General features: G+C 30.4%; 1 protein-coding gene across 2 annotated transcripts in view; it reads left to right on the top strand.

Moving 5' to 3' along the window:
• The window catches only part of LOC110029052 (AP-4 complex subunit mu-like), a 49,282-nt gene that overhangs the window by 12,369 nt on the left and 12,000 nt on the right, over positions 1–24,913 (top strand). The window contains exons 2-5 of one of the 2 annotated variants that reach the window (XM_020731163.1): positions 4,109–4,203; positions 20,131–20,334; positions 20,471–20,587; positions 21,032–21,160. In XM_020731163.1, coding sequence (XP_020586822.1) covers positions 4,109–4,203; positions 20,131–20,334; positions 20,471–20,587; positions 21,032–21,160 — 545 coding nt within the window. Of the gene's footprint in view, positions 1–4,108; positions 4,208–20,130; positions 20,335–20,470; positions 20,588–21,031; positions 21,161–24,913 lie in introns of those variants that run through there. The other variant, XM_020731164.1, reaches the window with a different exon arrangement.

Genomic DNA, 24,913 nt, shown 5'->3' with positions numbered 1-24,913 from the left:
AATTAATAATTTCCAAATACAAGGGAGGATTTAATTAGAAAATAATAACATTCATATATTTTCTATTAATACGAGTTTTAAATAGTCCGCCAGAATTCGAAATTTGAAATTCAAAAATCTGTGAGCAGGTGTCTAGCCCAAATTGGTCCCAACTCGGACCTGGGTTGAGCCTGACCTGCGCCTCGCTAAAAAAAATGCATCGATATCCGTGCAGTTCGCGCGAGTGTGGAACCACAGCAATATGGGTGTCTTTTCTAGCTAAAATCGACGTTCCGGACGCGTCGGCGCAGTCCGTCTCGTCATCCGGGGTCGTCCGGACGAGTTTGCCGGCGGGCGAGGCAATTTAAGCCAAAATTGTGTGTGATGCAACAAGTGCGTTGAAGTGCGGCGTTCGCGAGTATTCGAGTCACAAATTGTTCACCTAAGGTCATTTGACATTTTCGGGCCCTCTACATGTTGGTCCTTAGCCCTTGCAACTAAAAGTTGAGTGCTTGGAACCACTCATGCGAGTTCTTCACAAAATTGAGTCAAGAAGTGGCTTGAAGTTCTACGGGAGGTGGGCTCCATTGCTAGTCCGCTAGGATGGTCAACAAGAACTCCTAAAGCTAGATCCTAGGTTCTAAGAGTAGGAGACTAAGACCTCACTAAAAATGAGGTCAACAGTAGGCATCTCAGTTGTGCTTGAAAGAAGTTTCTTCTACATCTACAACTGTTTCTTGGTGAAAGGGCTAAGGTTGATCAACCCTTTAGAATAGCTAACAACATGGGCTTGATTGTCTTGATCTTTCCTCGCTAGCTTAGGATTCCATTCTACGGGTTTTTCATGTAGTCTCCAACACATGTCCTTTGTGTGATCAAGCTTTTTGTAATGTTCACACAAAGGACGATTAACCTCCGGAGTGGAACTCGATGTCTTCGTACCGTACTTGATCATAAACCCTATATGTACTTAGGGTTGTAACTTGTCATAGGGAGGAAGTTGGTCACAACTGTAGTAGGAGGAAATGTCCGACAAGTGGTTGATACAGAAGAGGAGTCAGCAGCTGCTTCGGTAGCTAGAGAGAGGTCCGCGACAACAAGGTGTTGCTGCGGCGACTGCTATTACTGGAAGAAAGGTCCGCGATAACAAGGTGAATAATAGAGGGTCTGTAGGGAGAATTTGACCGAAGGGTTTGCAATAGAGAAGAAGCGGGTTACAAGGTAGATTCGATAGCAAAAGATGTTACTAGAGAAGGTTTGCAACTGGGATTTCCGACTGTATGGAGGAGTTGAGGAGGGTTTGTAGGTCAGGTGTTGGGAGAAGTTCCTTCGGTTGTTGAAGTTCTCTTCATAGGTTTATGATTTGCACTAGAGAAAGAAAGTTGAACTCTCTTACATTTCCATCAGAGAGAAAATCCAGTTGTGAGCGTCAGGATTGGTTAGAATTTCCATTAGAGAGAGAAATTTCAATCGAGGGAATCACCCATGCTGCGAATCGATCTCGTCGGAGATGATGAATTGCAACTCGATGCGAAGCAATCCGAGTGAGAAGGAATCGCGCTTGCTTGCTGCGAAATGATCCAGTGGAGAGGAAGGTATCACGCCTTTTGTGAAGCACTAAGAAAGATCACCTGTTAGGGAAGGAGAGCCGCGCCTATAGGGAGACAATTTGGCGGAGGGCCTGCAGGGTTGACGACTGTAGGGAGAGGCTTCGACAGAGGAAGGAGTGCTGAGGTGTTTAACTTGGCTCTGATATCATGAAGAAAGATTGAGAAAATTATATTCTCAAATTTCTCAATAATCAAGTTGCAACTCTTCTTTTATATGATAAGGAACGACTAGGATACACTTAATTACAACCATACAAACCTATCGAAGTTAAACTAACTCAAGAAAGAAAGAATTGTGACATAACAAATAAAGCATAAAAGAGAATAACACTAAAATAGGAACTCAGAATTTCACAGCACTCCATGGTCTAACCAAAAATTCATATAGGAAAAGAGTTGAGGAAGAGATTAGGGAGAATTTGTAGATTTCATTTATTGCAAATTCAGACATTTACTACAATGATAAACTATAATCCTCACCTAAATAAACTTCACTAGAGGACCTATCTACAAATAATAAAACTAAATTAAGTTCTAACTAATAGATAATTCCAACATATTTTATCCTAGTTCAGAATTTAAAATCCAAACATATGCTTATCCAAATAGGTCTTCAAATTTATCCTTATCCTATAATGATCTGAATTATAGTCGATGGTCTAATTTTGTGGGCCTTGATTTTTCTCTTTGGACTCCTGGTATCTTCCTTTTCGAGCTCCATGATGTGATATGAAAATAAGCATCATTGATAATCTCTAAGAAATCAGCTGTTGAAACTTCAATGAATATGATCTGTTAATCCCTTTGTAATTTGATTTCAAAATCACGATGAATGCTTCTTATAGATTATTTTGTAGTCAAGGTTATATTCACCATCCTTTTCATGAAAAGATTCCGGAATCATGATAGCCTTGTTTAACAGGAACTAACTCATTTGAATTTTAGATCTCTAGGTGTGGTAAAGCTATTTGCTCATTTTTTTTTTTTGGTGTACCATTTTACTTTTCTCGGTAATCTTTTTCAGGAGTTTGTTAAGAGATCTTAGAAACTTTTTTTTTGAAAAAAATTTGAATATTGATAGTTTTCTTGATAGTATTTCAGCTTTAGTAACGCACTTCAGTTGTCCAAACTTATGCCTACTTGTTTTGATTTAGTCCTATAGTAATGTCTTGAATTTTTTTGTCAGCCAAAGTTCTATATTTGAAATTTTCTTTTCATTTTCTTGAAATTGGCGAGAGTTTGGCTCTTTAAGCTCCTCCAATAATGATAACTTTTTTTATTTTTTGCCAGCACTTGATCAAAATTTCTTTTTGGAAGAAATACTTTATTTGGATGTTGTTGGATGAACAATTTCAGCAAAGATAAATCTAATTTATACCTAAATAAACTTCATAGAGTGATGCAAAGGAACTTCATGGAGTGATGCAAAGGATGATCCTATATAGAAATAATTGACTAGATATGTTCAAATTAAAGGATAATTTTAGAAGCTTTCATTTGAATCTTAAATTTTAAAATTCAAATGTAAGTTTTTTAAATAAGTTTTAATTCATTTTTATCATTTTGTAAAATGAATTTTAATCCAAAGGTCCTGCCTATAGGTCTTTAATCTCTATTATAAGAAGTTTGGGTTACGAGCCAACTGTACCTATGGACTCACGGTGATATCCTCTTTGATCTCAATATTGCGATATGAAAATTAATACGACTATCAATTTCTATCAAGACATCAGACCAAAAACTAGCTCCTCGCCCGTGTTTTTGTTTCTAGGAAATTTGTTGGAAGAACATTGAGAATGATTTACTCGATCGCTTTTTAATTTTTGAATGTCCAAAATATGCTAAAATTATATTTTTACCATATCAGGATATGCTATTTCTAGGAAATTTGTTGGAAGAACATTGAGAATGATTTACTCGATCGCTTTTTAATTTTTGAATGTCCAAAATATGCTAAAATTATATTTTACCATATCAGGATATGCTAAATTATATTTGATTATGTTAATTTCTTGATGTCTCTCTCTAATTCATATGAAGCCTTCCATTTAGTTTACTTCCCTTCGTAATCAGTTTTAAGGAGAGCTCAATTTCCCATTACTCTGAGAGCATAAAAATCTTAACTTCCAATGTGAAACACACTTAATTAATACGATTAGTACAACTGAAAAAAGAAAAAGGGAAGAAAAATCATTGAAATACTAAGGGTACGAATATGCTTAAGTAGATAGCTTGCAAATAAGATATAAATTCATCAGAATGCTTTAGGCTGTGTTTAATTTCAGTTCAAACATGATGTGATATGGAAGATTTGGGTGGTAAAAATGTAAAAATAAAGTTTAGGTGTTAGATATGTAAATAGATAAGAATTGGGTGGCATGCATGTAAATTCCCCTTATATTTATCATGTTGTTTGGAGTATACTTTCATAAAAATAACTATTAGCTTAGATGTATACTCCTGAACCATTTTACTTTGAATTCCTGTTATATTACCTTAAATTGGCTACATGGTTGCAGATCGAGGTGTAGTTCCAAAAGGCAGTGCAGAGATATTCTTCCGGAAGGTGAAGTTCTGGAAAGAGGATGAAGCAGAGGAAGCACCCCCAGTCTTTGTAGGTATTTGCTTAAAGAAAGCTATTTTTTTTCTCAATTCATGGAATTAGATTAATATGGTTAAATTGCTCTTGATACATCAGATCACAGGATCTAGGATCCTCTAATTTAGTTCCATGATGAAATGCTGAAAACCACACACATGTTCCATTTTGCAATTTACAAGCCCTTAATTTAGAAAGCCATTCACTCTTTTGAATAGAAATTGAAAATAAATAAAATCCATTTAGATGACAATTTAATAGTCATCTATTAGAAAGGTCTCATAGAAATTTGAATATGTGGAAAGCTATCCGTTTGAATGAAATCATTTGGTAGTGAAAAATCATATTGTATCAAATTTTATAAAATTCAATCACATAGTTAGACCAATTACTAGAAACTAGATAATTATAATATGAAAAAGACTATGGAGATTACTAAATGGAATAATCAAATTTCTTATCAGCACAAAGGAATTTTTTTCTTGAAAATCTTTAATATCCAATTCGATCAGGAGAACACTGAAAGATCAACATCCAGAAATTGACTTATTCAAAGTTGTAAACAAGTAAAATATATTTACTTGCATAAATCTTCTTATTTATCATCACAAATCCTCCTATATGTTATGATTTAAAAATAACTAATATTGACGATTAGTGAAATTGAGTCCAACTAATAGAAATCTCACTATAGTAGGCTACGTATTAGGCTACTAATTTAGAAATTTTTAAAAGCAAACCACTAAACTTCTTAATAGCTTCAAGGGGCCAAACTGTGAAATCCCTTAAGTAGATTGAAATTGAACTCTTAGTATTTTGGTGTAACTGTCGGAAAAACTCCAAAGTTAAGCGTGCTTGCATGTGTGCACTCCTAAGATGGGTGACCTGAAATTGCGCACTCTTAGGATGGGTGACCTGAAATTGCACTAATGGGAGAAAATTATGAAACCATGAGGCCAAAACAAAATATCTCGATGGATGAGTGTTTGAGTTGTTATAAGGGGTACAAATCAAATGTTTAGTTTTACTAATATGAAGCTTAATGAATGAACCAATAGGATAATTAATGGAAATCTATAATATGAAATTTAATAGATTTGTAATAAATCATATAATCATAAATAAAGATATGATATGAAAAATTTTGAGGACGAATTTTTGGTCAGTGGGGAAGATTGTAATAGTCGGTCTTTGTAACGTTGTAACACCAATGTTACAACTTTCTAGGGGTGGTATTCGGCAGGAGAGGTCTCTGATAACCTTTAAAACAGAGATAAAAGGAGTTTGGAAGAAGCAAGTGCAAGTGGTATAAACTTAAGGCTCAAATTGAATATGCTAGGGTGTTCATCCCAACGGGTTGAAGCAGCAATCAAGTAAAGATGAGGGCGACGCCGACTGGCCACGAAGCCAAGTATAGCTACGGCAGATCGATGCATATGACGGCGGTGGAGACGTGGAATGTAGGAGGTGGCATCGTCGAGCAAGCTAGGATAACATCAAACTTGTGTTCAAATTCCTAGGTTGGCGAGTTGAGGCGCGGGAAGGAGGAAGCAACTTTTCAGCGGCAAAAGCTGGTTCGAGGAGGGTGAATGCCATACAAGGGAGCCTCTGTTCAGGAGGATCCATGTTGCCAAGACAATTTTGGTGCGTTTGTTTGTGAATGAAGAAGGCACATTAAGTGTATGAAATTTGTTTTGATCACAAGCTGAGTCAATCTTGAGGAGCTAAGGTACTTCTATTTTTTTATTTCTCTAAACTCAAATGAAACTATATAAAACCTAAATTTCTAGTAGCTTTTACGAGATACTTAGTGTTTTAAAAGCTTAAGTTATTTAATTATTAATAATAAAAATATTATATGGTTAAAGAATAGTTAAATGTATAAATTATGATTTATATTACTTTGAATACTTTAAACGTTATTGATGATTCATAAAAAATAAATAAATTCATAATCAGGATTAATTTCTATTACATGTAAATCTTCATGTTATATATAAATTGCTAAATTTATAAATTTGATTGATAAAAATGCTAAACATTAATATGATTAATAATGATTAAGTTATGTTAAAATATTTAATTTTAAAGTAACAATAATTAAAGAATAACATTTTTTGTAGAAATCGATGAAATTATTTAAGATAAAATGATGCTTTATTAATGTAAAATAAAGGTATATTACTTGTAAATCGTAAGATTAATTTATTATAAATTGACAAGAATACTTCACATATTTGTTTATAGGTTATCTACCAAAAAAGTGCTGATAAAACTTCTAGTCAAGGGAGTCATCGGAGCTCAATATGAGAGCTTTTACTTTTATTCTACAGTAGCTTTTAGTTTTTTCTAAATCTAATTCATTAATAGTTAATGATACCTATTAAATTCAATTGCCCATTGTTATTTTGATTTATATACTCTTTTATTTATTTTTCATAACGTTGTGAAATTTATACATTTTTAACAATGTTTATTGCTACACATTATTTAGAGGTATATAAATTTTATCAAATTGAATGATGTGTGTTATATCTATTACTTATATATGGATCTTGACTATGATAGAGTTCATCTTTTATGGTATGACTGGGGTTGCCAGTGTATGCGTGCGTGTATATGTTTTTATGCCATCTCAGACAATCTTAAATTTTAGATAACGAACCAGTGTGTGGATGAGAGAGGTATCATTCCACCTCAGACAATAGTGGACATGTTCTGCACCCCTCTGTGTCGACAATATACATATCGGGCAGGGCTGGTGTTTGATTATGCTTGACGGTACTCCTGTGATGATTATAGATAAAATATTATAAATAAGAAAATGATATAGTGTAATATAATTAAATGTTATGAAATTTATTGAATGAACATATCTGATTAGTAAGCTGTTATATTTCCTACATTGATTTATCTTTGACCGACTAACATACATATCACTTTCTTATCTGTTATGTTTCTGTAATTTAGAAATATGAATATTCACTACCATACATATTGCTTTTTTATTTTTAACTAACACCAATGCAGGCATTTACGTACACACCACCCATTTCTTATATATTTACAAATCTTACTCCTAAAAATGCAGGCACAAGTGATAAGGTGGCCCGGGTGTGGTTTTTTCGGGCATTTACATACATGCCACCCATTTCTTAAGTATTTACATTTCTGAACACAGGCATTTACATACATACCACCTAGCTGTTATGCATTTAGATATATAACACCAACATTTTATTTGATATCATATCAAAGATTCCAATGTTTTAAATATTATATATTATTTATTTATTTATTTTTTAATTAATTCAAGCCAAAATGACCTGAACACGATTACACAAAAGTTTACTTTTGTTCGACTTGCTTATTAATCAAGCTAAAACATTTTGTTTGTGTTTAGTTCGTTTGTTTAACGAACGAATCAAACACAAGTTATGTAGCAAACCAAACACGAGCTGTTCCCAACGACGAGTCTTTTTGACATCTCGAGGCTATGGGTAGCTTACCATTTTTTACATTAATCTATTTTCATTTCTAAACTTTTGTATAAAGATGAGCATTAGAGAAGGATGTGTTCATAGAAGACATGGACAACCTAAAATAAGATAAATTTAACCATTTAATTTGATTTGTTTATGTAGTGGCTTTTTCATTATTGTTAGATGATTAATTATTATATTTTTGAATTTTTTTTTGTTCATGGTCTAACGATTTGTTCCCGTCTTGGAAATTGGAAGCTCCGGATCAGATCATGACGGAAACACCATAAAATCACATAAATTATAGATTGGAAAATATAACAGTAAGAAGTTACTTTGTTTGAAATCTTGTAAGTTATGGTCCAAGGAATGAAAATCATGCCTGCCACAAGTTCTTGAAATTCAAGAGAATCAAACCAAACATTTAAGGGATTGAGTTAAAAAAATCAAATTGTAAAGTACATATCATAAACACCCTAAGGTACGATTAAGAAAGGAAAACTAAAATTAAAATCCCTACAAATAGAGAAAAGTACTTGAGTAAAATTTGACACTCAGATTGCAATTTTTTCATCTCAAAACACATATATAGTGTTTTTGATTATTACAACCTTGATATTTAATTAATTAGTTATGTCAAAGCAAAAAAAAAAAAAAAAAAAAAAAAAAAAACTATAAAAATTGTTCGTTTTATTCTTATAGATCTAGGCATAATTGTTGTGCCTCATGTAACATAATCTGTGAATATTTACGTGCTAGCATTTTGGGGAGTAGGGTTTTAAGTGAACTAGTATACTCGATCAACAAATCAATACTCATTCAATAAGACTTGTTTATATTCGTTTATTTAGATAATTAAGCAAGTTTGAATAATATTATAAACTTAATATATAAATAAACAAGCTTGAACATTTATCAACTTATTTATTTACATTTGTGAATATACCCCATTTATTGTTCAACAAGTAGCTCACTTAGAGACTGCTGAAATGCTCAATTAATAATAACTTAATTATTTCTTGATTGCTTACTTTTATTACCATGTCAAAATTCTTATATTTTATGTATTTTCTGAGTTTTTATATTTCTTGAAGTATAAATATGATTAAAGTATTGAACAAATAGTGACAACGACAACAACAATAAGGAAGTCTTTATCCCACTAGATGGGTTGGCCACGCGAGTTCTTTTTCTCCATTGTGTTCTATTGAGTGTAATATTTTTATTTAATTCTAATAGATTAAAACCATGTTTTATACAACATGCCTAGGTCTTTTTAGGTCCATCTTTACCTTTCCAAAAGTTTAATGTAAAACATCTTCTCTCTTAACAGGATCGTCAGATGGTCGACATTTAATGTGACCAAACAATGTAAGACGACTCCCTCTAACCTTGTCTGCCACTGGAGCTACACGAACCCTTTCATAGATATATTCGTTTCACTTTTTGTCTCTAAGTTTAAAGCCACTCATCCACCCAAGCATTCTCATCTCAATAACACTTGGTTTTATTCTTCTCTTATACAGACCAACATTATGCACCATAAAACAATGCGGATCTTACCAATATCTTATAAATTCTTCATTTTAAGTTTAAGTGGTAATTTTTTATCACACAATAGGCCCGATGCATTCATCCACATCAACAATCCAACTTGAGGTCTACTAATAACATTCCCATTATTTCACCATCACTTTGAACAATAGACCCGAGATATCTAAAACATTCACTCCTTTTAATGACTTGATCACACATTTTTACAACCGCGTCGCTAGTTCTAATACTACTACAATTACATTACATGTATTCAGTTTTAAATTTACTCAAAACGAAAGCTTTTAGACTTTAAAGTTAACCTCCATAATTCAAGTTTTTCTTGAACTCTTTATCCAGTCTTATCAACCAGAAGGATATCATCAACAAAAAAAACATACACCAAAATACATCCTCCTGTAAATATCTAGTAAGAACATCCATAACTAAAGCAAAAAGATTTGTGCTCAAACCTGATCCTTTGGCTAATCCAATTGATATAGCAAAATACTTGGTCAATCCTCCTCTTCAAACACATGTAACAGTTCTAGTATACATATCTTTAATGACTTGAATATAAATAATATCAGCACTTATCTTTTCTAGAACTCTTTAATGTATTTCTTTCAATACCTTATCATAAGCTTTTTCTAAATCAACAAAAATCATATGTAGATGCTTCTTTCTCTATTTGTACATCTCTATCAAATCTCTCAATAGATGTATAGCTTCAATTGTAGACTTGCCTGACATAAATTCAAATTAATATTGGGAAACCTTTGTATCACGTATTAACTTATGTTTAATTTCTTCCTCCCATAATTTTAATGTATAATTCCTTAATTTCTCTATCATTTGCACACTCTTATGCATCACCTTTATTCTTAAAAATGGGGACTAGGGAATAAAATATTCTTCATTCACTCCTCAGAGATCTTTTTAGTTGTTAAAATAATATTAAAATGTTTGGTAAGCCAAAAAATTCCTAATCTTCTAAATATTTCCATTCTATTGAGATATCATCACGTTCTATTGATTTTCTACCATTCATTTTCTTTAAAGCTTCCTAAACTTTTGTTTTACTAACGCGGCAATAAAAATAAAAAGTTTTATTATTATTAACTATATTAAGACTCTAAAATCTATCATATTTTCAAAATCTTCATTAAAAAAAATATTAAAATATCTCACCCATCTATGGTGAATATCACCATATAAGAAAAACACTTTTTGATTTTCATCCTTTGTAAACTTTGAACTAAATTTTTACTTTTCTTATTTTCTTTGTTTGACTAGTTTATATATAGATTTTTCAACATCTTTAGTATCTAATATATTATAAAAATCACTAAAAACAGAATTAATCATTAAATGTAAAATTTTAACATCACAAATTGTTCTCTTAGACTCTCTACAAGTCATTTTATATTTTTCCCAATTCTTTAAGTTTTTACATTTAAATTAATTTTTATAACATAACTTATATTTTATTTTTTCTTGTATATTATTATTTCATCACAAACCATTTTTATTATAAAACCTTTTTCTTTTGCTTATCTAAATACATCTTCTGCAATTAATAAAAGTTTGATACTCTTATCCCACATTACATTAACTTCTTTATGAACATCCAAAATCTTACGATCTTGAAGTTTACTTATAATAATAATTTTATTTGTATTTTTCAAGTGCCCCAATCTAATTTGATGATAATATTTCATTGTCTATTTTTCATCTTTCAACTTTTCATTTCAAAATCTAAAATTAATAATTCATGTTAGTATTTTTAATTGGAATGAATTTACAATCTCTAAGATCTTTTTCTTTCGTAAGAAAATAATCAATTTGTCTTTTATTAGATTTATTATTATAAGTGATAATATGTTTATATATTTTCTTAAAAAAATTATTAGCAATAATAAAATCACAACTAAAGCAAAATTCATTATGACTCTACCTTCTTCATTAGTCTCCTCAAAATCGTAGCCACCATGAATATTTTTAAAATCTAATACTATTTTACCAACATATCCATTTAAATCTTCTAAGTCATTCTAAATGATTTTTTTGAACATATATCTAACCTATTTGAGGAGCACATGCACTTATAACACCAAGAATCTTAATATTAACAATAATCTTTAAGTCTATAATGTTATATTCCATTCTATTAATTTTTATATTATTATTTTTAAAACTTTTATCTATAATTATATCTACATTTCTAGTATGACTTATACCTGAATATTAAAATTTAAAACCTAAAATTATCAATCTTCTTAGCATTTTCTCTAAGGCATCTCATTTCTTGAATGCATAAGATATTTATTTTTCTATGAATTATAATATCTACTAATTCTATTTTTTTACCTGTTTGAGTTTCTACATTCTAAGATTTTATCTTAATATTAGTTTTGCAGACTAATATTTTTGCTTGCATTAGTCTATAATATGAGAATTTTTGCTTATTTAACACTATACCCAGGTGCTAATTCAAGACCTTTACTCATTTTTCATCATATTAAGATAATACGATGTGTCGCTTTCAGGGGATGCCATAGTATTTACATAATGATTTAAAGAATCATATCATAATTTTTGTACAAAATTTTATGCTGATTGTCAACTACTTAAAACAACATATCACTTTTTGCATCTAGGGCTTGTGACCTGACAATGAGAGTGTTATTGAGCAAATAGTGAGATAATACATATTGTATTTATTTGTTTAAATCGTTAGCGTACAACATATGGCCAGTTAAACTCGATTATAGTTCAAAGTTGCTAGAAAAAAAATAATAAGCAAGTTTAAGCATGATTTTGAAACTCAAGTTATGTTAAAGCTTGGTTTGAGCTTGATAAAAAGTAAATGAATAAACTTAAATAATATACTATTTGGCATACCTTAGTTTCATTAACATTTGTATCTTGAAATCTCTCGATAAAATTTGCAAGTTTAAAATTGAAAAGATAAGTATGCAAATAAAAAAATTAATGAAATAAAATTCAATATTGTAATTTAAATTTTAAAAATAGGAGGGGCTAGTAAAAATAGGATATGGAGGGAGATTTATTTAGTGGGTATCAAGAAAATTATCTTAAAATCAACAACAAGAACAACAACAACAAGCCTTTTTCCACTACTAAGGGTCAGCTATCCACTAATACGGGTTAGCTATATGATTCAATTTTTCATTGTCTTATTGAGTGTCATATTTTCATTAATTATAATAAATTAAGATAATTTTTAATACAACATGACAAAGTTTTTTTGATCTACCTCTACCTTTCTTAACATAAGCCAAATCTAAAATATCTACTTTTTATCTCGGTCATTAGATGATCGACGTTTAATGTGACTAAACCATCTAAGGCGGCTCTCTCTAATCTTATCTTCCGCTAGAGCTACTCCAACCATTCACAAATATATTTATTTCGCATTTTGTCTCTAAGTGTAAAGCCATTCATCCTCTTGAGCATTCTCATCTCAACAACACTTAATCTTATGCTTGTATTTTACATGTCAACATTCTGCGCCATAAAGCATTGTAGGTCTGAGGTCTCACTACCATCTTATAAAATTTTTCTTTTGAGTTTAAGAGATGTTATTTATCACACAATAGACCTGACTCATTCCTCCACTTCAACCATCCAACTTGAATAATAATAACATTTCGATCTATATCACCATCAATTTGAACAATTGACTTGAGATATCTAAAACTTTAACTCATTTTATTGACTTAATCGCTCATTGTTACAATCTCACCACTAGATCTACTACTACTACTAATACTAAAATTGCATTCTTTGTTTTCATATTTAAATCTACTCAAATGAAAACATTTTTCCTAAAATTTTTAGTCTTATCCACAGGAAGGATATCATCAGCGAAAAACGTACACCAAGGTACATCCTCCTATCAATGTCCAATAAGAACATCCATAACTAAGCAAAAGGATACGGGCTTAAAGCTGATCTCTGATGTAATCTAATTGAAATAAGAGAATATTTGGTTAATCCTTCTGGTGTTCGAACATAAGTAACATCTCCAGTATACTTATCTTTAATGACTTGAATACCAATAATATCAATATTTTTTTAAAACTCTTCGAAGTACTTCCTTTGGAACCATATCATAGACTTTTTTTTTTTAAATAAACAAAAATCATATATAGATCCTTAATATTATTTTATTATTTTTCCATCAAATCTCAATAAATATATAGCTTTCATAATAAACTTGCCCGCCCAACATGAATCCAAACTGATTTTGAGAATTTTTTGTATCACGTTGGAATCTATATTCAGTTACTCTCTCCCATAGTTTTAATATATGACATTAATTTAATTTCTCTATGATTTGCACACTCATCAAACATTTTCTTAGTTTTTAAAATAATATTTAATTATTTAGTAAGCCAATATATTCTCAGATCTCTTAATATTCTCATACTTCTATTGGAATACTATAATGTGATACTATTTTTCTATATTTCATTTTCTTTAAAGTCTCATCAACTTCCATTTTAATAATGCGATTTTAAAAATAAAAACTTTTATTATTTATGATATTAAAATCACTAAATTCGATGTATTTTTACAATCTTCATTGAAAATTTTATCAAATTATCTCACTCACTTAAGTTGAATATTTTCATTTGACAAAATCACTTTTTGATTTTCATCTTTAGTATACTTCAATAAAATTTTTATTTTTTTATCTCTTTGTTTGATTAGTTTATACATATAGCTTTCACCGTTTTTAGTATTTAATTTATTATAAAAATTACTAAAAATAAAATTTTTAAAACCACAAATTATTTTTTTAGAATCCTTATGGGTCTTTTTATATTTTTACTAATTTTTCAAGTTCTCACACTAAATAAAGTTTTATGGCAAAACTTTTTTTTTTTTAATCTTTTCTATATATTATTATTCCATAACTAATTATTTTTACTTTTGATTCTCCAAATATATTTTTTAGAATTTATTTAATAGTACGCATTACATTATCCCATATAGTATTAGCTTCATCATGAATATCCTAATCTTATGATATTGAAGTTTACTCATAAAAAATAATTTTGTCTTTTAAGTGCCCCATTGTGTAATTCTATGAAAATATTTTGTTATATTTTTCATTTTTAACCTTTTTTTTAATTTAAAATCAATAATTGATGTTGTGTATTTAAACTCTCTTGAAATTATCTCACAATGTGTATAATCTTGTCGATTTATTTTTTTAATTTAAAAATACTTAGTTAATGTTTAATTAGATCAAATGTTATAAATGATAAGAAGCTCATATATTTTCTTAAATAGAATATTAATAATAACAAATCATATGCTAAAGTAAAATTGAATATGACTCTACTTTCTTCAATAGTCACTCCAAAATCATAATCGCTATATATACTTCTAAAATTTTCTACCACTCTATCGCCATGTTCATTTAATTTTCTCCAATATATTTTTTTCTTCAAGAGATATTTTTTGTATTAAATTTTCTAGCAGATTCAATAAAAATTTTTTTTAAACACATCCAAACGTACTTGTGCAGCATAAACACTTATAACATTAAGAATCTTAGTATCAACAATAATGTTTATATCCATAATTCTATCTCAAATTCTATTGATTTTTATAACATTATCTTTCAAACTCTATCTATAATTATACACACCATTTCTAGTACAACTTCTACTTGAATATCAAAATTTAAAATCTAGGATATCAATCTCCCTAGCTTTTTCCTTAACTTATTTAGTTTCTTGATTGCATAAAATATCTATTTTCCTATGAATTCTAATATATACTAATTCTATTAATTTATCTATGAGAGTACTTGTAGTCCAAGCTTCCATTCTAATATTAGTTTCATGGATTAATTTTTTGTTTGCATCCATCTATAATGTGAGAACTCTTGCTTATTTAATAATATACTCGGGCGCAAGTGCAACGACTCTTACACACTTTTCACTGTATTCAGACTATACAGTGCGTCACTTTCAGGGACGTCCTAACATTAACACAATGATTTAAATAATTCATGTCAGTTTTTCGACAAAAAAATTTACAGTGACTATCAATTACTGGCTGTGGACTACTTTATCTAACACAATACTCCAATTTTGCATAAAGACTTGAGACCCAATAATTACAGTGTTAGAAAACTATCTTAAAATCACTTAACAAAATTCTGCACCAATATTTTTAGTAGTCATTCACCTTTTAAGGAGAAAATCTTGGAATTGCTAGATATTTTCTAGATACTGCCAACCCAAATTTTTATGGATGTTATAAATTTAGAAAGGATTCCTATGTTGATGCATTTTGTTAAATGTGTGGATATACATTACTTGCTTCTTATAATTCTATAAATATGATACATATAGAGTGTAAAAAAGTAAGTTAAAGCAATTTAGATTATTTTTCTAAAAAAAATTCTTTAGGTTTCAGTGAAGGCTCGTGTTGAGTCCTTTGCATCTTTCTCTCCATTGGAACGGATTCTAAGGCAATGTCTAAGCCTTCAACACACCATCCATTGCTACTCATTTACTTCGCTCTCTTTTTTCTCTTAGATGTTTTAAAAAAATCCATCTTATCCTTTTCGGTTCAATATGCCTTTGGTACCCTTATTTTAGATCAACAAGGTGCCTTTTGTCTCCACCATCACTGATAAATATAATTTCAGCATGTATTAACCTTTGGGATACAAGATTCATGCGACTTTTTTTCAAAAAATTAGTGGATTTGAATTCTTAAAGAGGTAGAACGAGAATAATTCAAGCTTTGGTTAACAATTCTTAGAATAAAATCAAGCATGATGTATTGAAGATTGGATTGATACAAAAAATTTTGTTAGATTTCGGGCCTAAATGTATCTATCCAAGTGTATTGTATAATTTTAGATGGCTCCACTTTTTTTGTAGTTAATTTTTGAAGCTCATGTAAGCAATCGTTTTGGATTTATACAAATTTTTATCTTATTAATTGTTTTGAATTTCAATTATCTCAAATTCATATTTGCGATAAATATGTAGTTGTCATAATATACAATCAATTTTTTTTTTTATTATTGCCATAGCACTATGCAAACGATATACATGCCATGCAAGTTCATCAGGCTCGTAGCAGGAATTTTAATGAGGTGTATAGATTTTCTAGGTCGAAAGCCCATGAATATTTCAAGTGCAATCTTGCTTATAAATCTATCAAGAGATGAATTATTTACAAATTTAATTATAAGTAATATCAAATCCAAAGAACAACACTTTTTTAATTTTATCAATAATTTTTTATTTTGCAATTCGTCAAAGAATTTTATAAGATGCACAAAATGGTACTATCTAGTTTTATCATACATCAACATATTTTCACGGCACACGAGCAGAAAATTTTCATCACATGGTTGAAATATTTGATTTTTGATTCATAATTCTTACAAAAGAGATTTGTGCGCTATTTATTTCAAAAATCATGATTACCATTCTTTTTTATGAAAAGTAATAGCTCCAATCATCATATCTAATATGTCATCCCAACTATATATAGGAAATTGATATTTGACAGTGATCTTGTTAATTACTCTATTTTCTACACTTCTTTCATTTCCCATCTTTCTTAGGAATAAATAATGCAATAATTGCACATCGACTCGTACTTTTTACCCCTTTTTTTAAATGAATCATGTATTTGTGTCTTAAGTTTAATTTAGCTTATTCAATTACATTCATCCTATAATTTGTAGGCAAAGTTGATCCATAAATCAATTCAATAGCATGTGGTGGTAATTCATCAATCAAGTCATTATAGTATATATCTTTTGAAGTCACAAAATTCTTGGTTAATATCTTTAGGTATATCCATACTTTTAGTTGCATCATCCTTTAATTCTATGGTCACCAATTCATAAATCAATCAATTTTTAGTTCTATCCTTTTCAAAAGTGTGTTAATTTTAAATATTAGGAGTTTCTTGAAATCAGTTGTACCATTTTGTTTTAGATGGCACAATTGTGCTTTTTGGTTTAGCAGGCTTTAAAATTATTTTCCTTTCACTGCTTTTGAATTCGTAAGTATTAGATTTTTCCAAAGGGTGTCAAATCTAAATCAGACATCTGTGATTACCCAAAATTGCATGTACTACATATGCTGGTAAAATTTACTTTAAAAATTTATTTTAATATGTACTACGTTGAATTGGCACTAGATCTCTTTTTCTAGTGGAATCATTGTCTTATATAGTTTTTGTGATTTTATTGGTTTGTCAGAGTTATTTTTAAGTTTTAGTTTCATGCAATTGATATCTAGTTTAGTCTTAACATTCATACAACTTTCATTCTCTAGAAGGAGCTTACTCAGTTTTTATTATGTTTAATGTTTAAAATATAATTTTTTTCCGCACTCAGTGTAGTTTGGATATGACAATAATATATCACATTTAGACAGTTTTTCGAATAACTTATTTCTTTATCAAAATTCATAAAAACCATGTCCGTCATTCATTTTATTGTAAAATTATTTCACACTATAAATCCCCACTAAGTTATTTATTTTCATAATGACCAATTTTACGACATTTAAAATAAGAGTTTGCCAAAATTTTAAACCTAGATGTATGTATCATATTTTCAAATAAAAGTTTGCCAAAATTTTAAAACATCATTTTTTTTTGTCTATTTTGAATTAGAATTTTCAAATAAACTTAAGTCATGTGTAAATCATCGACTCAGTCCTCTATAGGCAAGCATGCAGAGTTGTTAGGGCCTAAAATAATAAAGATGAAATTGTTCAAATGCCTTTATGATGACCTCGTTTATAGAAAATCTCAATTTGAAAGGGTTCTTTCTTTAAAATGCTCTTGAATTCTAAAAATATTAAAATTTCAAAATATATTACAAAATTTAAAATTTTTAATTGAAATTTATCATTCCGAATTTAAGAGCAAAATTCATATATCTTCCACAACAAGTTGTCATGGAGAATCTCAATTGTAGGGTTTCTATCTTTCAAATGACCTTAAATTCTAATAATATAAATATAAAAAAATATTGCAAAATTCAAAATTTCTTAGTGAAATTTATCATTTCAAATTTAAGAGCAAAATTCATCCTTCATCCATAGCAAGTTGTTAGGGTGACAAAGTTAAGAATAATTTAAGTTCGTAAAGTATTAATATCATATTAAGTGTATTACTATTATCACTCTCAAATTAGCACATACTAGTAGGAATATGGGTCCTTCTCTTTGCTTGTGTTTTTTTGTTGTAACATGACCACAAAAGTAGTAAATATGATCAAATCTCTCTGATTGGGTGATTCACTGCAAACAATGTTATATTACAATCATAACTATAGCACATATGTTATTTAATGACTTTTCTTCTTGAGTTTTGAATTATACATGATGGGACAAAAAGCTCCGTGTTAATTAATTATTTTAAATTTATCCTCTTTGACAAAAATCCATTCCAGGTTTATAGAATGCCCTTGAACGAATAAATCAATGGTTGTGGACAAAGGCCCTTCCGTTAAGTTAGGTTGTCTATCTCCTCTAACTAAGTAAATCACTCAAAATGATAAAATCATGAGATCTTGATCTGTTTTATTACTATCTCATTCATCATTTGCTCTAAGCTAAATGTGATAAATTTTTAATATATAAAACAAATTGATGCTATTATATGCTAAACATCTATTAAGTAGATCACTCAAAATGATAAAATCATGTGATCTTGATCTGTTTCATTGTTATCTCATTCATCATTTAATCTAAGCTAAATGTGATAAATTTTTTAATATATAAAACAAATTGATGCTATTATATGCTAAACATCTATTATCTCAATGACTAGCCTTAATAGAAAATTTTCCATCGCTATTGGAAGAAGTAATTAACTATGGAGGGAAAAATCTTGGGTATCTCATATATAATTTTTTTTTTGAAAATTTGATTGGAAACTATACAAAGAAATAAATAAAAAAATCATTTCTTAGTAGAAGCCAGAGCACACAGTTTTTTAGCTCGCATGAACAAATGGGAGGAACTAAGGAAAGCAGAGAATACAACTCATAGGGAACATTATAGGGATGATTCTAATTGAAATGCCTAAGAACAGAAAAAAAACTAATATAATAAAATCAACTGAAGTTGCAACAACACTCAAATTTGAATTTGTTTTCTTTAATGCTCTCATCCTGTTTTTTTTTTTTTTTTTTGTTTTTTATAAAATTTGAGATTTGCATCAGCTCTTCACCTAATGATACTGTTATAAAGGCTTTATATAGAGCTCCAGGTCTTCGACTAAATGTTAATTATCCAATTGGTTTCATGCTGACTGTTTCTGCGACAATCTATGTGGACATGTGATCCTTTACCTGAATTATATGATAAGCTTGTGATTTCAGATGAACTGTGTGATTTTTGTGAGATTAAATTATGCGCAGGCATATGTTGCTGCACCATGTTGCTTGCTTTGCTTCATTTTATGAAATTGTGAAATTTATGTTTTAGGAATATTAGATTTCTGGATGCTTGTTATACTGCATTTTCTGAATCTTGTTGAATATGGTTTCAGTTGTCTTTATTTTGCTGAATCATCAACGTGGTTTATTTACTGATATTCTTAGGGGCCATTTGGTATCACTTTTATTTTTTAATTTCTAATTTTTAATTTAATTTTATTTTGCTTGTTTTGATTTTAAATAAACATTTTTTGACATATTTGATTAAGATGTGGTTGTTTTTAAAAACACTCAGTTTTCAAAAATATGTTTATTTGTTTTTAGAAATAATAAATAAAAATATTTAAAAATCACATTAAACAAACATGTTTTTAGAAATTGACCCCAAACAAGCCCTTAGTTGCTTGCTTTAATTTTTTATCATTCAATTCAAGTTACTTATTTCATTTGGTTTTACAGAATGTGGATGGAGTTAATTACATTCACGCAAAGGTAGCAGGATTGATGTTTGTTGCCACTACGAGAGCAAATGTTTCACCATCTCTTGTTTTGGAGCTTCTACAAAGGATAGCACGCATAATTAAAGATTACCTTGGGGTTCTTAATGAAGATTCGTTACGCAAAAACTTTGTTCTTGTATATGAATTACTTGATGAAATCATTGTAAGTATCTTATTTGTTAATAATGATAGCGAATATTCTATGATAATATATTGATTTGTAGGAGTTTTTTAGCATGTGAGCTCTTAATATCATTGCCTTAGTAATCTCTTAAATGAGTTTTATATTTTATTTGCAGGACTTTGGCTATCCACAAACGACATCTACAGAGGTTCTAAAGTCTTATGTATTTAATGAACCAATTGTGGTTGATTCTTCTCGAATGCCACCTCTTGGCCCGGCAGCAATGTTTATGGTATAAACCATGTGTTACGCCATATGTTATGATATTTAGTGATGAAAAAATTTGTGGAATTTTGTTATGTTTCTAATCGAACACCTTAATCTCATTTAAGTAGTAGTGCATTTAGATTAATTTTAAGGGGCTTTTACATACATACCACTCAACTCCTATTTGTTTTCATATCTAACACCTAAACTTTGCTTTTTTCATTTTAATCACCTAAATATTTCATATCACATCAAAAATACCATCATTTTAACTTTTGAACAGTGAAATGCATTTTTTCATGCATGGGTAAAGTGGCATGTATGTAAAATTGAAGTGTAGGTGTTATATATGTAAAGTAGGTGTTAGATATGTAATACATAGGAATTGAATGTTATGCATATAAATCTTACTAATTTTAATTTTGTTCTTCTGTCGATCAAATTAACTGATGCATCTGCATTAATGCAGCAAAGCTCTAAACGGATGCCAGGCACAGCTGTTACGAAATCTGTTGTCTCCAATGAGCCTGGTGGTCGGCAGAGGGATGAAATATTTGTTGATGTTATCGAAAAAATTAGTGTCACTTTCAGCTCTAGTGTGAGTAAACTTACATTGATTTTTTAGCAATTTATACTTCTCTTTATGACTGCCTTTTGTGCTAGTTTTTTTAATTACCATTTAGGCATGTGTATTACAAGCAGCTTTTAACATTCCAGTATCGTTATTTATTTTGGAAAACTTTTTCCCCAAAGAAGGAAAACTGTAAAGGCTTAATTACAGATTTCTATTTGCCCCTTAGGTTCCACTGAAATGTTTACTCTCTCTCTCTCTCTCTCTATATATATATATATATGTGTGTGTGTGTGTGTGTGTGTGTGTGTGTGTGTGAAAACGGGCCACGGACATTTTGCATTGGGTCATTTTAGGCCCATAGTTTATAAATGTTTCAATTTAGTCTCCACTCTTTTAATATGGGTTAAAATAATCCTAGTGAGAATTATTTTAGCCCCCTTTAAAACCGTCTGGAGACTAATAATTTAGCACTTTTTTAAATTTTGGGACTAAAATGACTTCATATAAATAGTCAAGGGACTATTTTGGCACTTCACTCATTTTTTTCTGTAATTTTGTAAGTTTTTGATCTCTTCCTCATTATGATTTTCATCAGTCTTGTTCCAAATATTGACTTTATAAATATTTGTTTTCTGTTACTTTTTAATGTTCCGTGAGCGTGACCTGTTAAAACTATGGGCATTTACATACATACTTCCTAATTCGGTTGTATTTACAGATCTAGCACTCAAAATTTACTTTTTTACATTTATACACTCAAAATTTTTTTATATCACATTAAAAAAAATCTACCATTTTAAATTTTAAAAAGTGAAAGACACCTTTTGGTGCATATGCAAGGTTGTTAGTTATGTAAATACATAGGAATTGAATTTTAGGTATGTAAATCTTCCTAAACTATTTGGCGCAATTTATTTTGCCCAATTACATTTATATTTTCTTTGTTCTACTCCTTGTCCTTTTGAATCCTTTACATTCATTTCAGCTATCCTATTTATTGGTGCTTTTTTTTTCACCTTTTGCTTTACATTGCTAAATCATCCAAGTTAAATTTTGAATACTTTATCTTCAATCAATGCATCCCTTACCACTCTAATATAATTTTCTAAACCATTCTAATCATAGTTGATATGAAAAATTACCTGCAAGTTTCACGATTTTACGTTCTTTGCATAATACTTCTATGTTACTTATTTATTTAGCTATGTAATTCTACTAGTTATATTCTCATCTGTATTTTTACTCTTCGGTATAATTATTTTAATATACCTGACAGCATCTAAATATCATTTAATCTTCTACTTATATTAGTCAATGATAATCAATTTCACACCCGCTAAAATTGCTCTGATGCTACATATTTAAATGCTGGTGTTAAGTGGTAGTCTCGTCGATATGATATTATTGCCAAGGCCTGATGCACAAAGCCCTGCCATAGGTATTTGCCCAAGGTTTGCAATAAAACATTAACAATTATTCATTTATAAAACTATTTGAATATTTAAATTATTAGGAATACTTTTTGAAGTGTAGACAATGTTAAACATCACATTAAACCTTGTTAAATAATTAAGTATTGGAAGATTTACATACATACCACTCAATTCCTATGTATTTACATATCTAACACCTAAACTTCTATTTTTACATACATGCCACCTTATCCATGCATGAAAAGCTAAAATGGTGATATTTTTGATGTGATATGAGAGATTTGGGTGTTATTAATGTAAAAAATAAAGTTTAGGTGTTAGATTTGTAAATACATAGGAATTGGTGGTATGTATGTAAATGCTCCTTAATTATTTCAAGTTTTATTGTATGTCACATTCTATGTTAAACAAAGTACTTAAGTGACGCATTTTGATAGTTTAAACTGTTTAAATATTTGTTATGTAGCATGCATAACCAAATAATTATATAACATGCCTATAAAATGTTTTATCTCCACCCATGTTCTCTTTTTTATTGGGCCTAGAGCCATTTATTTTGTCATTTATTTTCATAAATTCATTCTGTCCATCTTTTTAATTTACTGATTTAGACCTTTAAACTCTTGAACGTGTCTTTACACTCTAAATTATCTCTCAATGCATATGTTTATATATATATTAGAAAAAGCCCGAGGGCAAATATATTAATACGGAAAAGATACAAAAATGTTGTATGAGATGACCTAAAAGAAAGCCCAACTCATACAATACAACACACACAAAACCCAAATAAAACAATAATACATAAAGGTAAAAACCAAAAAGCCACAAAAGGGCACAAAAATGCTAGGGACGTCCCACATTAGTTCTCCTACCTCTAGTTCTCGGAAATGAGCCTGCTAAAAAATTCGTAAGGTGAGTACTATTACCTGTAGTAACCAAAGTATCATCCATCAGATTCCCGAGCTCAAGTAGATCTTCATTCTTCTTCTTCCTCTGGATGTGTAGACTTGCTATCCTCATCCGATGATTGACTCATCTGATCAGTAGATTCCAAAGGTGGTTGAACATGTGTAGGTCGCTGCACGTCTTGATCCCCATAAGCCTAAGTAATATTAATATCTTTATGAACCTGATGAGGTGGTATTGAAGCAGTAGAAATATTTTCACCTGTATTATCAGTGATAGGTTCTAGGACAGGCGGGGTCTGAAGCAATTCCCTCTCCCCCAAGATAGGAGGTTCCAAAGACGAGGGAGCCATCGTCCGGGATATTCTTCTGATGATCGCTAGTGTCAAAAACTGGGAGCTGATCAGGAGGAGATGGGATCACAGTCTCTAGCGGAGCATTTTACTTTTTTGGTCTGAGTTGAGGGTGTAGATGATGACATTGAGAACTGGAGTATTCGAATATACGACAGTTCAGACAATACGACGAAAACTGTTCAATCTCTACCTTCTGCCAATATCTATGGTGTTGTGTGTCTAACCAGATTTCCTCAGAAGCGGGTGAAGTGATGTTTCTTTCAATTCTTTCAACAAGAGTACTCTGGCTTCAGAAGGACGGGACAGATTAAAAGTAGGAATGTCCGTCTTGAGTGACTTCCCATAAGCTGAGGCAATAGAGTACAAAACTTTTTGAGAAAAATAATGAAATTTCAGACCAGGGAGACGAATCCAAACCGGAATGATTGATAGTTCCGTCTGTGGGTCAAAATCCACTGACCATTTCAAATTTTTCATTGCTCTATTATCAATCAATATTATCCTTCTAGTAAATAAACACATGTAATCTTCTTCATTACTAATTTTAATAAGTATGTGTTTCCCATCTAATAATTCAATTTTCCATTCTCCAACAAGATGCATAAGTTCAGATTCTTTGCGAATGAGCTCCATTTTTGGATGACTATATAGAAATTTCCCAACCAAATTCAGACGATAGGAGGAAGGAAGTTGAATATCTTCAGCTTCTGTTAAAAAGATGTCAGACTTTCCATTTTTCTTATCAGGTTTCTTGATGTCCTCCGCCCACTCAAACGGAGGGAAAGATGACGATTTTGGTGTGCCTGAGGCGTTGACATCGGCAAGGGCAGCTGCATACAATTTGTCCGAAGCTATCCTCAAAGATAGGTGCGACGTTCAGAAAAAAAGTAGAGGGAAAAAATTGCGTCGAAATAGCCGAAGCTAAGAAAGGGGAGGACGCTGTGAGACGGGACGAGCGCAGAGAATGCAGAAATCGCGAGCAGTACCCTTGAGACTGAGTTGCAACCACGCGAGCGGTACTCGCGAGATGGGCCGCAGAGCCTGGAAATCCCGTGCCCGGACAGGTCGCGAGATCGGAAG

Source organism: Phalaenopsis equestris, unplaced genomic scaffold (genome assembly GCF_001263595.1).
Source record: "Phalaenopsis equestris unplaced genomic scaffold, ASM126359v1 Scaffold000544, whole genome shotgun sequence".
NCBI classification, from domain to species: Eukaryota; Viridiplantae; Streptophyta; class Magnoliopsida; order Asparagales; family Orchidaceae; genus Phalaenopsis; species Phalaenopsis equestris.
The sequence above is the reverse complement of the archived record's forward strand: the minus strand, read 5'-3'. Positions and strand labels throughout refer to the sequence as shown.